Source organism: Anastrepha obliqua, chromosome 3, assembly GCF_027943255.1.
Source record: "Anastrepha obliqua isolate idAnaObli1 chromosome 3, idAnaObli1_1.0, whole genome shotgun sequence".
Lineage (NCBI taxonomy): Eukaryota > Metazoa > Arthropoda > Insecta > Diptera > Tephritidae > Anastrepha > Anastrepha obliqua.
In genome coordinates, this window is record NC_072894.1 from 101,313,552 (window position 1) to 101,326,865 (window position 13,314).

A 13,314-nucleotide genomic window follows, 5' to 3' on the forward strand; every position below is an offset into this window, starting at 1 on the left:
CTAAATCACTAAATGAGTGCAACCCTGAAGGATTCTCATATATGCGCTTTTTATTTCATTAACCAACACTGTGTGCTTATCAGCCAACAAAAAGTGACAGCTAGTTTTGACACACGTTTTATAATCATTACCTCGTTTTGTGCTAATTTTGACAATACTCCGCGAAGTACTTATAGAAATCACCAAATCCACTACAAATTAAACTGCAAAAAGTTGTCACTGAATGAAAAATTATACAATTCTTCCGGGACAGTGCTGTATCATTGAGTTCAAGTTATTTCATTAGCTTGGTTGTGCCAAATGTAAGCAGCTGATGCTACAAGTTGTTTCTTGTTGTTGCTACGTCTTCAGGTGCCTACGTGACTCATGAACATGTGTCAATGGTTGCCAAACCTTTGTCTACAACAATAAAGCAACAACACGTGCGATTTGAAAAAAGGCAAATGCAAAGACAGTGGGGGTAAACAAAAAACCTACCAACTAAACGAACCAAAGAAAGACCAGTCAATCGGTGCAGCAAAGCGGACTAAATCAGACGTGTGTTTTTAGCTGAAGTTGGTGTAAAGTATTTTCGGTGAAGTGCATTTATGATTGAATAAATTACACATTTCTAAACTGTGATAAAGTTGATTCAGTTGTGAAACACAAATAATTCTGCAACTGCAAAATTAATACGAAAACTTAAAGGCTTATAAAATAATACTTTGACTGATACAAACGGAAATGACTTCATCGTTCTGTGTTTAGAGACTAATATTTACATTTAATATTTTTTTTTGATTTCTGAAATAATTATAAGCAGCAAAAACAAGACAAAATATAAAACTTGAGAAGAGTTCAATGAAACAAAGTGTATCCGAGTTTGTGTAGAAGAAATTGCATCAGACAAATAATACATATACATAAATATTCAAATAAAAAACTAACATCTCGAAGTTTGCGACAAGCCAAGATAACAAATAAACAATTATAAAGCAGCAACAAAAAAAGAATACCAAGGTAGGTGTTGCGAAAAGATGCTTGACATCAATTTCACTAAAAATATCAAGGTTTTTGTTTTTTTATGCGCGCATACTCGTACAAACGTATTTGCATGCTCATGTGTATGTGTACACATGTACATACATATGTATTCTGTACATCCGAGAGATATTCTTTCAGGTCGTTTTGTTTGCATAATAACTTAGCGATGTCTAGTATTTATATTGAGCAAGCACTAAAATACGATTTCTCTGGTTACTAACTAGTTAGTTCAGCATGACTTAACCATAAATTTTGCTCTAATTTGTATTAAAACGTATATAAAAGAGTTTGCAAGCATAAGTTTGTATATAAATAGTTATTTATACATATGTATGTATATGTTTACACGAGCGTTATGACGAGCCCTTTTTTATTTGATTGCCGGCGTACTTCCCCGATATTATGCATTCCACTTAATAAGTTGCTTGCATTCACTTTTAACTTTGCTGCAACGCCCTTAAGTTTTTGGCTGCGCTTATATAAAATGTTTGTATGTATGTATGTATATATCTTGTCTGGAATTCTACCTTTTATTTCGGCGTGCCCTGGAAGCAGCCTTTGCCTAATGTACACTGCTCACGTAGGCCACCCCATTATGATGTACGAACATACATACATACATATGTACATATGCAAGTACATTTTGCAAGCCAGTTTAGCATTTGCTTGTTTGTTTTATTAATTTTATAATATTGCGCAAGTGATAATTTTAACGATTATTGCCGATCAGTGTTAATGTCTAGCATAATATAATTTTTTTTTTAAATATTTCTTGAACATACGTATGTATGTATGTATGTATGTATGTATGTACATATATGTATATGCATATTTATTTGTGAAAGTTCTTAAATACGCAGTAAACACTGATTCTGTAAACACTCCGTGATACGCACTAATATAAACAAATATAGTATTTTGACCTTTTGATGATTAGCAAAAAATGTTCAACTTAAATTAGAAAGGCGGATAATGGATTCATTTCCGTGTTCGCTGTTACTTTTCCTTTTTATTGTTTGCATTAAACATATTTTGATTGGTTTATAGTTTTATTATTTCTACTACACATTATGTTGTGTAAAAAGTGAAGTACGCCAGTTGCGGTTAAATGGATTTAAAATTGAGTACCTATATCGATCATAGGGTTTTGAAAACTTGCATTATTTAGTAAAAATTTATCTAATATCAAATTTTGTAATACTTGCGCGCATAGTTTGCACGAATTCGTACTGAGAATTTCGTGTAGGAATCCCGCTTCCGTCGTTTAGGTCCTGATCCTATATGACCTTTCATAACCGTCACTTGTTGCAGCAGCATAAGCATTCCCCATACAAATACGGGGAAAACTGCTGAACAGATGCTAGGAGATCTTTACTTTAACTGCCATTTAAGTTGCATGTTCTTTGGCTCTTTCGCTAAGCTGAACCCCGAAACTTTGTACAGTTTCTTTAAGTTTTCACTTCTGATGAAAAATTGATAAGACATGATAATAAAAAAATCGTCAATATAGTGAAGGAGGCCTCTTAAGGTGCTATATGCAGTTAGAAGGCCGAAAAATAGACAAATTTCAAAATATTACCTTATCTTTTAACTGTATTTTAAGACTTGGTATTAGTAAAAATATTTATTTGGAAAGGAGTTACAGCTGATCCTCGGGGGTTCCTTTCAAAAAATACGTTTTGCGGTGGCCACTATGCCTCTGAATTGGATCCTCTGAAATTTAAGAATCAAACGGTTTTCGTTAAAATGTTAAATATAGTAATTAGTCGAAGGAATAAGCAAAATAAATTTTTTTGACAAAATGGCGGTTTCTCAAAATAAAAAACCGATTTTTAACCAAAATTTCGGTCTTAACTTATTTAAAAAAAATATATGTATATATATTTATCGGTGAGAAAAAATCTTCGATTAATTACTAAAAAATATACTTAAGAAGCACGCGTTGAAATATGAGACTAATCGGCTTAGCCGTTTTCGAGTAATGTTGGTCACCGACTTTGAAAACACCATTTTGAGAAAAACGCCGTTAAAGTCAGACCTTGTACTTTCAAGCATTCTGAAACGCCTTTTCAAAATTGGGTGTAACTTCGAAAATATTCAATGGAACGATATTAAATTTTCTGTGTGTGTTCTTAAATATATGTGCATTAAGAAAAAAAATACAAAAAAATCGATTTTTTTTTTAATTCTAACTGCATATAACCCCTTAAGTCGGCATTACGCGTTTGACGGTTCTTCGACGGTTATTGGTATGTTTTACGTTGTTATACGAACAAAAGTGGGCTGAATTTGTACAGCTTGACTGGGAGATTTCCATGCCTACCACAATAATAATAACAATGACCATAATTGTAACAATAATGACGACTAGAAATCTTCAGACTACCTCGTTTATCAGCTTTTGCAGAGCTCCCTTCTTGGCGCAAAATTTAATTTAACAGCGAGATCCAAAATATGCTTCAACCTAGTTTTCGAACAAAAAACAAAAACACCAGACATCTTTCAAATATAAACCCACCTGAAATATGACCAGAAAATATATACATATTAAAATGACACATAGTTTTATTTTATTTAAATATTGTTTTGATTTTAATAAAACTTGATAGTTTTTTTTTTTTAAATAATTTTTTAGCCCCGTTTTACTAAACATTTACAAAGAGCAAACACGAATTATATCTTTTTTCACTACGCTTTCGCTGCCCATTTACTAGCCAATCGAATAACAGCAAAAATGCTTAACAAGCAGCTGTATTTTTGCATTACTCCAAAAACGACTTAAAACGATTCACTACCTTTTTTTCGTGCTAATATAACTTTGTGTTAAAATTTTAAACCACTGCTGCCCAAAGAGTTTAAAAAAAGAATTTACTTGCACTTCATTAAGATATTATATTTAAAATTTCCCCGATAATAACACAACTGTGTGTACAGATCGGTGTTGAATTACAACTTCAAATTACTTAGCGTCATATTATTATTAGACATCTGTGATTCATCGATTGTTTGCTTTCAATAAATGGCGAGCCGCACACCCCTTAATAAACCTGTTTTGAATAACACTGTGCAAGCTCTTTCGGAAATGTGTACGTCATTTAGTTTAAAAGTCAGCAAATTAATAAAGGCATTAAAAAAGGAAATTTATTTTTCAGTGTTACACTAGGGATGCAAATTTTTTTTTTTAATTTTCACGCTTCCCGTATTTTCGGGATCTCGTGACTACTGCTACGGAATATCGGAATTTAGACATTTATTAGTTTGCAACAACATAACTCGAAAAAATTGGATGAGTATTGTTTGAGAAGCTCTCCTATCTATTATAAATAGTAAATAAATGGATTTTAAATATATGATACTTAAAGTGTATATTATTTCATTAGTAACAAAACAGAAGACGATAGTTAAATTTATATGCATTTCCTAATAGCACCGACACTTAAAATGTTAGGTTAGCCTGGTTTGCATTAAGGCACGCATAGGCCTTTTCGACTATAGCTATACCAAATGGAGACTGACCTCTATGAATACTGAAAGTACACATCTTGTAGGATGTCAACGCTTTTGGCGAATCTAAGCAGAGCTGAGAGATCTGCTTTTGAGACCCTCAAACAGTGCCGTTTTTAATAATGCCAGACAAAAACACAGAAGGTGTCCTAAAGTTTCCTCAACATCCTCTCTGCATTCCCTGCATTTGTCGTTGCTAGCATGTGCAGCCAATAGATTATAACCTGTCAGCATACCGTAGAGCGTAAGCACGAATTGAGTCAGTTTTTTGTACTTTGATTTACACATGATTTATGCTGTTTTGCATGTGGTCAGATTAGTCCACCTACCTTCCACTCGCTTTTTCGTTTCTCATAATACCTTTGCGACCAGGTACCCAATAGATGTGCAGCCTTCTATTTGTGGCTAGCCTTTCTATGGTATCCCTGCTTCGTGGAACATTTTTGGACTTAATGCAATATGAGCTTATTGCTTTTATTGCCGCTTGACTGTCTACGTATATATAAATTGTTGAGTTCTTTCTTGTTCTTGTGTAGGCTAGCTCCGCGGCTCTCCCCACAAAAAAAACTTCCGCTTGAAAAATACTGCTGTGGTCTGGCAGCTTGATAGGCTGTCTAATCCCTAGTTTTGAGCAGTAAATGCCCGCTCCCACTCCGTCCAAAGTTTTAGAGCCGTCTGTGTAAATGTGAAAAGTCTTATGGCCAGCCTTCATGCCTTTGTGCCATCCCTTCTCATCAATTGTAGTACGAAACTTTCTCTCCCAATTAAAGTACGGAGTATTATATGCAGCGCCGCCGTTGGAGTGGTTTCCATCGCTTTTGTTATGCACAGAGCAGCGAGTCGCTGAATCCTTTCCGCTTTCTTGTCACAGCCCACCATACTAAGGCCCTACACAGCATATCAATGTATAATTTTTTTTTTTCAATTTTCGACGAAAAGGTCGCATAGTACAACTCTTTAGCTTTAAAATCCATTTTTTAAAATTATTGTACGATTTTAAAAAAAAAAGTTATGACATTTTGAAATTAACAGTTTCAGTTAAGCCAATAGACGTTATACCCAACGTATACGTAACTGAAACTGTTAATTTCAAAATGTCATAACTTTTTTTTTAAAAATCGTACAATAATTTAAAAAAAGCTAAAGAGTTGTACTATGCGACCTTTTCGTCGAAAATTGAAAAAAAAAAATTTCTATCCCAAAAAAAATTATCAAAAATGGCTAAAATGACCATTTTTTTACCTTTTAGGCTTCATTTACCAAAAATCCTGACGTGATGGAGCATTTTGAAGGTCAGATTCGTTTTCAGCGCATAAAAAACTACAAGAAACAAGTACAGCCATTCTAGAAACTGAAAAAAGTTAAATTTCGCAGGCCTGTGTAATTGGAATTTTCATAAGTACTGTATTTTCTTTATACAGTTTTATTTCGTATCTGGTTTATTTTTCTTATTATTTACCAAAGGCTACCTTAGAAAAATTTGTTCACATTGTCTGAGAGAACAAATAAATAAATAGCCAGAGGTAAATGGGATAAATGGCCAGAGTTCTTTTCGTTATACAATAATTTATAATAGTATTTAGTTATTATAAATGATCACAATCCAGCGCGCAGTTACACTAAAAAAAGTGCCAGTAACAAAAAGTTGAGACAGCAAAATGATGGTTCAATGCGTGAGAAACGTTTATTTTGTGCTGGAAATAGAGCAGCAACAAGTATCCATGACGAAAACGTGATCTGAAATCATAATTAAAAAATGAAAGCTCTGCGCTCAGTAAACAACTTTTCACGTTCGCCTTTGACAATTCGACGGGCTTAGTAAGACACTGCGTTGCTTAATCTAGTAATTTTGAGTAAAAGTAGAGGTGCAGTAAAATTTGTAGGAAAAACTATTCGTTTTCAAAAGGGTGTTTTTATGAGCAAGAATTTGCTCCTGACCTAATGCTTAAATCAGGACATCAATTCGGGACTATGCGCGCGAAAGGTGATCTTTTTGAGAATCCAAACCTGGACTTAATAGGCAAGGTTGCTTTGAAAATACAAAAATTATCAACTAAAAGTAATTAATCACAGTCGCAAGTTGTGCTTCTCGTGGCAATGTGAAAATTGACGAAGTCACTCGCCTAATAGGGCTGCCGTTGCGGCAACGCATTTGACTGTCGTGACCAGTAAAACGTACCGTGATGCCACAATGAAAGTAGTGCTGCATATAAACAAAAAAAGAAGATGGTCTTGTCGTTAAAGCAAATAAATATTATATAGTTTTGGTAGTCGTAGACGGTGGATGCGACCATAACTTCGAGATCGGAACGCACATTAATTTTTCAGGACCACTTTGTTAGGCCCGTCATTTTTCTATACTCTTTCAAGGTTTTATTGAAAATTTGAATTGCCTTAATCAAGTTATATTCCATTTATATGTTGCATTTAATTTGATATAATAACCACCGATAAAATTTTGATCGACCGCAACCTCTGCTCCCTTGCGGGTTCCAGCCCAGTGCCATTCTCGTGATGCTATCTAGTAGTTTTCTCAACGTGTGACCTATCCATCGCCACTTTCCGCATTTGATTTGCCTCAGGATGGGTTCCCCATTCATTAATCTCCACAGTGCGTCATTACTGATAGTGTTTGGCCAGAATATTCTGCAGACGATGCGGAGGCATTTGTTGACGAAAGATTATAGCCTCTGTGTGATGGCGTTGGAGACCATCCATGTTTCACTTCCGTACAACAATATACCGATACAAATTCGTGTGATACAAAATTGTTATTCTTTAAACAGTTGTCACTTTCGCCGCACTTATCTTGCCGTACAGCAAAAGTAGAAAGTTGCCAATTTTTATGCATTTCAGCATGGCGTACGGTTCTGAAATCATATTAAGTTGTTCGGAAAGTAATTTCGTTTTTTTGCGGTGAAAATGAAAGATGATCTTCGTATAATCGAGTTTCGAGGTTAAACCCAGGCCTTTCAGGTGGTCACAAACAGTTGAATTCGAAAAATTTAACCTCTCACCGATCTTACGTGTTGTTATTCGCCGGTGTGCATTGACTAATGCCTTTATCGCATCTTTATCAGCTTCAACCGGCCTTCCAGAACTTAGTTCACCTTCGACATCAAAATTGCCGGATCGAAATTTTGCAAACCAGTTCTTGCACTGGCGTGTTGTTAACACATCTTCTCCATACACATTGGTGAATTTCTTTTTGGCTTGATTCGCATTTTTACCTTTTCTATAGTAAAAAAGTAAAATATGACGAAAATGCTGCTTATTGCTCTCCATATTTAAAAGGGCACCAACCAAAAACTACTCCGTAATATCAATTGAACTTATTAACAGACAAGCCTTGCTATATCAGCTGTCAAAACATATAATGACATTGAGACGTAGGTGTGAAGTTAGCTGTGAAAAAATATTATAAAATCCTCTGTCGGGAAAGAACAAAACTATTATACTTTCGGAACAACCCAATGTATTGTGCCTTTGTCAGCAGATTTGTGCTTCTCTTAATTTTAATTTCAATGTGATTTTTCACTCTTTGCTGTGGAACTTTACAATTTGCGATTACATTTAACATGCCGCTTCTGCTTTCCTTCCATGATTGTACTTTCAATTCGAATTTACTTACACGCGAACCCATTGGTTAGTCTTCTAACTTATTTTTCCAATGCTTTCAAATTTTTCATTCATTGACATTTTTTTTTGTGAGATTCTTACTTTTGAGATAGGACTTTTGCTTACGCTCTTGATTTTTATTTCTGGTTGGTTATGGCTAATTTTCTTATGGCACAAATCTATTTTATATAATTATTTTATCTTCTTCATACAAACGCTATTTTAATCTTAGTCATACGGTTGTCTGTTCCTGTCTGTTTCTCGCTGCCTCTAGTAGTTCACCTATTGTTTTGAGATCTACCCACCATTTGAAGTTGTCAAGCCAAATCATTTTCGCCAGCCAATTCCTCTTCGTCCTCGGATTGTTGCTTGTATCGTATGCGTATATTTATATATATAATTATGTTAATTAAATAGCAAAAGGTTAAGCAGCAACTTACCTTTTGGAGTAGTAATCAAATTCAAGAAAAAATTCGAAAAAGCAATAAAAATAAGCTAAATTTCTAAGTAGTACTACCAAATTCTTATGATTCTAACTAAAGTTTTATTTTTTATTTCTTCTTTTAGCACAATGTTGGATGTAATCCAACCCATCAGCGTGGGCTTAGCATCACCAAATCCAACCATCACCGCACCATCAACCAACAATGAAATCGTAGTGGTACGGGCTAAACCGAAAAAGGTGTTTAAGCCAAAAGCACGAATCAATCGCATTCCACAATCTTTACTTGATGATCCAGTACTGCAGAAGGCCATTGATCGTTTGCCCTCCAACTACAACTTTGAGTTGCACAAAACCATCTGGCGCATACGTGAAATGAAAGCTAAGCGTGTGGCGTTGCAGTTGCCCGAGGGCTTGCTCATGTATTCAATGATTATAAGCGATATAATTCAACGTTTTACCGACGCTGACACCGTCATCATGGGGGATGTTACGTACGGCGCCTGTTGTGTCGACGATTATACAGCTAAGGCTTTGGGTGCAGAATTGCTGGTGCATTATGGTCACAGCTGTTTGATACCAGTTGATCAAACGAGCGATATCAAAGTGCTGTATGTTTTTGTCGATATCAAAATCGATCCCTTGCATTTCATCGAATCGATAAAATTGAATTTCAAACCAACTGATGGTCAAATAGCACTAGTGAGCACTATACAATTTGTAACTACATTACAAGCGGCATCCGCTGAACTGAAATCAGCTGGCTATGATGTGATTGTGCCTCAAGCCAAACCCTTAAGCCCAGGCGAAATATTAGGTTGCACTTCGCCCGAATTGCCAGCCAGTACTAAGAAACTAATTTATCTAGGCGATGGACGTTTCCATTTGGAGTCAGCCATGATTGCGAATCCTTCTTTGAAGGCATACAAATACGATCCCTATGAGAAGAAGTTCACCATCGAAGAATATGATCATCGCGTTATGCAGAGCTTCCGTTACCGCGAAATCGAGCGCGCCAAAGCGGCCAAGAAGTTCGGCATAATAGTCGGTACTTTGGGAAGACAAGGCAGTAGTCGGGTGCATCGATTTCTCGAAAAACGTTTGCATGCCAAAGGCTATGCCACAACAACAATATTGCTCTCCGAGATCTTTCCACAGAAATTGGCGCTCTTTAACGACATTGATGCATTCGTGCAGATCGCTTGTCCACGTCTTTCTATTGATTGGGGTTCGGCATTTGCCAAGCCGCTGCTCAATCCCTACGAATTGTCTGTGGTGCTGGAAGATGTGGAATTTACTCCACATAACACTGCACCAAAAGGTAATGCATATCCCATGGATTTTTATGCCAGCGGGAGTCTTGGACCATGGACGCCAAATTTCAAACCACCAGCTGTGGGCGAATGCGACAATAAACCATCCGAAGCGTGTTGTGGTCGCTGTGTGCGCGCCGAACTAGAAAAGGATGACAACGATGCAGCACGGGCGGCTACGATAGAAGACATTTTGGACTTCAAAAAGGGATAAGTAGGAGATAGCGCAGTTAAACTGAAGTGACGTGATTACTTAGCTTAGGTTTAATTAATTTAGCGGAGAGTTATAAGCCAGTGCTTGTAATTTGCTTTCTATTAGATAGGGAAGAAGAACAAAAATGACTTATCTAAAGTCTATAAAATTTAGACTATAAATAATTTTTATAAATGTTTTGATTTTCTTTATACATAGATTTCTTCAACATATTAACATGCTTTATAGGTTTTTAATTTAATTTTTTTCATTTTAATATTTAGTTCTGTATGTATGCATATTAAGTTGTGAGTATATCGTAGAGTTTTGCTTTAGTTTAGTTTCATTTATTTAATGCTCAGTAAGTTTTTATTTATCGAAAAAAGAAGTTATGGTGTTATATTTTTGTATTGAATGTAAATATACAATAACTACAATATTATACAATATGTATGTATGTCAATGCCGAATAAAAAAAATTAAATTAAAAGATATAAATACATATATAGTTTTTAATGGTTTGTAATATTGTTTCCCCGTTTTCGAAATTACAAATTATGCAGCTCCAATTTTAAGACGGGGTTTGAAAGAACGCTTAAACGCAGCTCCTGTCAACATTGCATCAAAAATATTTAGCTGCTACTGTTTATTTTCTCATTTCGCCAGAATACTCCAACTCCTGGAGTAAATCTGGTTCGTGCCGGTAACGCAGAACCGACTATCGGGGGAACGGTTGTTGTAGCTGTTGTTGTTATTGTAGCAGCAATACTAAGCCCTGTGTAGTTGTTGTTTTTGTTGTATCAGGATAAACATTCCCCATGTATATACGAGGAATGCTGGTGAAGTGACAGTCCTTGGCCGGATATAAATCCGGGTCGTTCCGGTTGCGTAGAACCGACTGTCGTGGGAACGAAGCCCTGTGTAGTGTATATCACCGGCCGTCTTTGTCTAATTCATCTAAAGGTATGCCCGGGAAACTTGCTGTTTCGACAGGTTGGGTCCAGAGGGAGATTAGATAAGTGGGTTTTGAGGGGCATGTGAAAAGGTGGTTGGTGTCGTGCGGGGTGCCTTCACATGCAGTACATATGTTTGGTATGTCGGGGTCAATTCTGGAAAGGTAGGAGTTTAACCTGCTATAGTATCCAGAACACAATTGCGCCGGTGTTATGCCGGTCTCACGGGGAAGCTGGAGCTCTTCATTTGCTGTAGATGGTGGTTGGACTCCGATTACGGCATTCGGTGGTCGGTAGCTTAGGAAGATGGTGACGGTCTCCCGATGAATGCCGTTTATTGTCTGTCTAAACACTGTCTGGTCCAGTAGATGTCTGTTCGTTTTGTCCTGGCTGTAGCTGTTTGTCTTTAGCTTCGCATAAAAGAAGCACTTTACTTTTAATACTCTGCAAGCAGCTTTTCCTGGGATACTACTACAGGGATTGTCCAAATAGATACCTGACGGGTATAAAATTAGGTCCTTTCGGGGGTAGTTAACAGTTTCAAGAGCTCTCGTTATCGGAGACCACTCACCATCTCCCATAGAAACATGAAACTCAACATCTGTCCTATGCGCTAATAGGCCAAACTTGATGTAGTTGTTGTACTAGAGAAATTTTTCTTTAGTGGGAGGAATTATTTTTATGTGCGTCCTATCCACACACCAAATTATGCCAGGAAATCTATATTTTTTGATAGAATTCCAACTTGCTTTGCCGTTTTTCATTGACACTCATGTCGAGATTTAGCCACTGAGGACAATCGTGTTTGTAGTGACACCAATACGTCTCTTAGTATTGTACATAACTAAATTTCGTGCCCATTGGCACGTCGAAATCTTTGCCGACTCCGTGCTGATAGCCTCCCTTCACAAGAAACGGTAAAACAGGATATTCGGAGAACTGGAGCTATGGACGACGACCTCGCTGAGCTTGCGCTGTCTTCAATAAAACTCCAAACGTACGTAAATGCGGCTTTATTTAACCGGTAATTTTTGATAAACCTGTTTTAAACCGTATTTAAGTAACTTTTTTCTTTAACAAAAAGGCGAGCACTTACATTGGTTCGTCCATATTGAGAGGGTTGCTTGCATCTCTCATATTTTTCGCTCAATTCTGCCACTCGGTTTGCTTCTCTCACTTTCCTTCTCCATTAACACAGCCGCACATATCAATGAATGCACTTTAATTTGAAAATTCAACTAACTTGACAAAAAAAATTATAGATTATTTGCTAAATTGTCTTGTTTACATTGAAGTGAGCTATTGTCGAAATATCAAAGTTTGACATTTGAGTTTGGCAGCAATTTTTTCGTGTTCACATGGAACCCGCGATTACAACTTTTTCGTATTCGAAGGTTTTCTACGACGGATTCTATGATAGGGCTGGTTATGTACTATCATCCATCGAAACAAAATGTACACAGAGGATCACCGATGATGCCTACGGTGACCATATGCCATCCATACCTGATAAGGAATTTTACTACCACCTTGACACTTAACTGGTTTGCAGGTGCCGGTCCTGCACCAACGATTCCCAGGCGCTTTATTAATGCAACCCTTGTTGCACCCGACTGTATCTGCTACGCTTGGCTCTAAAATTGAATTCTGTTCAACCGGACGCTCCAAAGCATCGCAGGTCGCCAATTTGTCATCAAGTTCATTGCTTTGAACACCACAGTCTTTCGGCATTCATCCAAGTTTAAGCCCATTTTATCTTGCAACGGAGTTCGGCCTTAACTTACATTCCCCAACAATGATTGCTCTTTGGAACCACTTGGCTACCTCTGCATACCCTGATTTTATGCGCAGAATGACGTAGCTTTCATTATGTCTTTCATCAGATTCAGATTATGGGCTTAGGGGTAGTCAGAATTTTCAAAACATTGGATTTTTTTAAATTTTCTTAATGTATAATATCTTACAAAAATTGTGTGAAAATTTGAATCGAATCCGACAAATACTTTTCGAGATATTCAACAATTAGCAAAAGGCGCTCGGGCTCTCCGGAGCGTTCGAGAGCAAGTAGCTGGATGCTGCACGTATGAAAGTGGATAGCGATAATCCTCGAGAAGGTAGAATGCTACGTAGACAACAGCAAATCGGCTGAAAAACTATTGTATAGCCCAGGAGTAGATGACACAGTGTAAGTAATTAAATAATTCGTATAACTCTACATAAATCGATAGCAAAACTTTAAATGCGTTTTTCTCAAAACAATGTTTCGCT

At 36.6% G+C, this 13,314-nt stretch overlaps 1 protein-coding gene across 2 annotated transcripts; it reads left to right on the forward strand.

Annotated features, from left to right (window-relative positions):
* Positions 1-98: 98 nt before the first annotated feature.
* LOC129241403 (2-(3-amino-3-carboxypropyl)histidine synthase subunit 1) lies at positions 99-10,463 on the forward strand. 2 transcript variants are annotated; one of them, XM_054877692.1, is made up of 3 exons: positions 99-554; positions 803-999; positions 8,713-10,463. In XM_054877692.1, the coding sequence occupies exon 3, from the start codon at positions 8,717-8,719 to the stop codon at positions 10,112-10,114; it is 1,398 nt and encodes a 465-aa protein (XP_054733667.1). In that variant the 5' UTR covers positions 99-554; positions 803-999; positions 8,713-8,716; the 3' UTR covers positions 10,115-10,463. The 2 variants fall into 2 exon arrangements, with proteins under 2 accessions (XP_054733667.1, XP_054733666.1); XM_054877691.1 differs by having other exon boundaries at positions 99-999.
* The last annotated feature ends 2,851 nt before the right edge of the window (positions 10,464-13,314 follow it).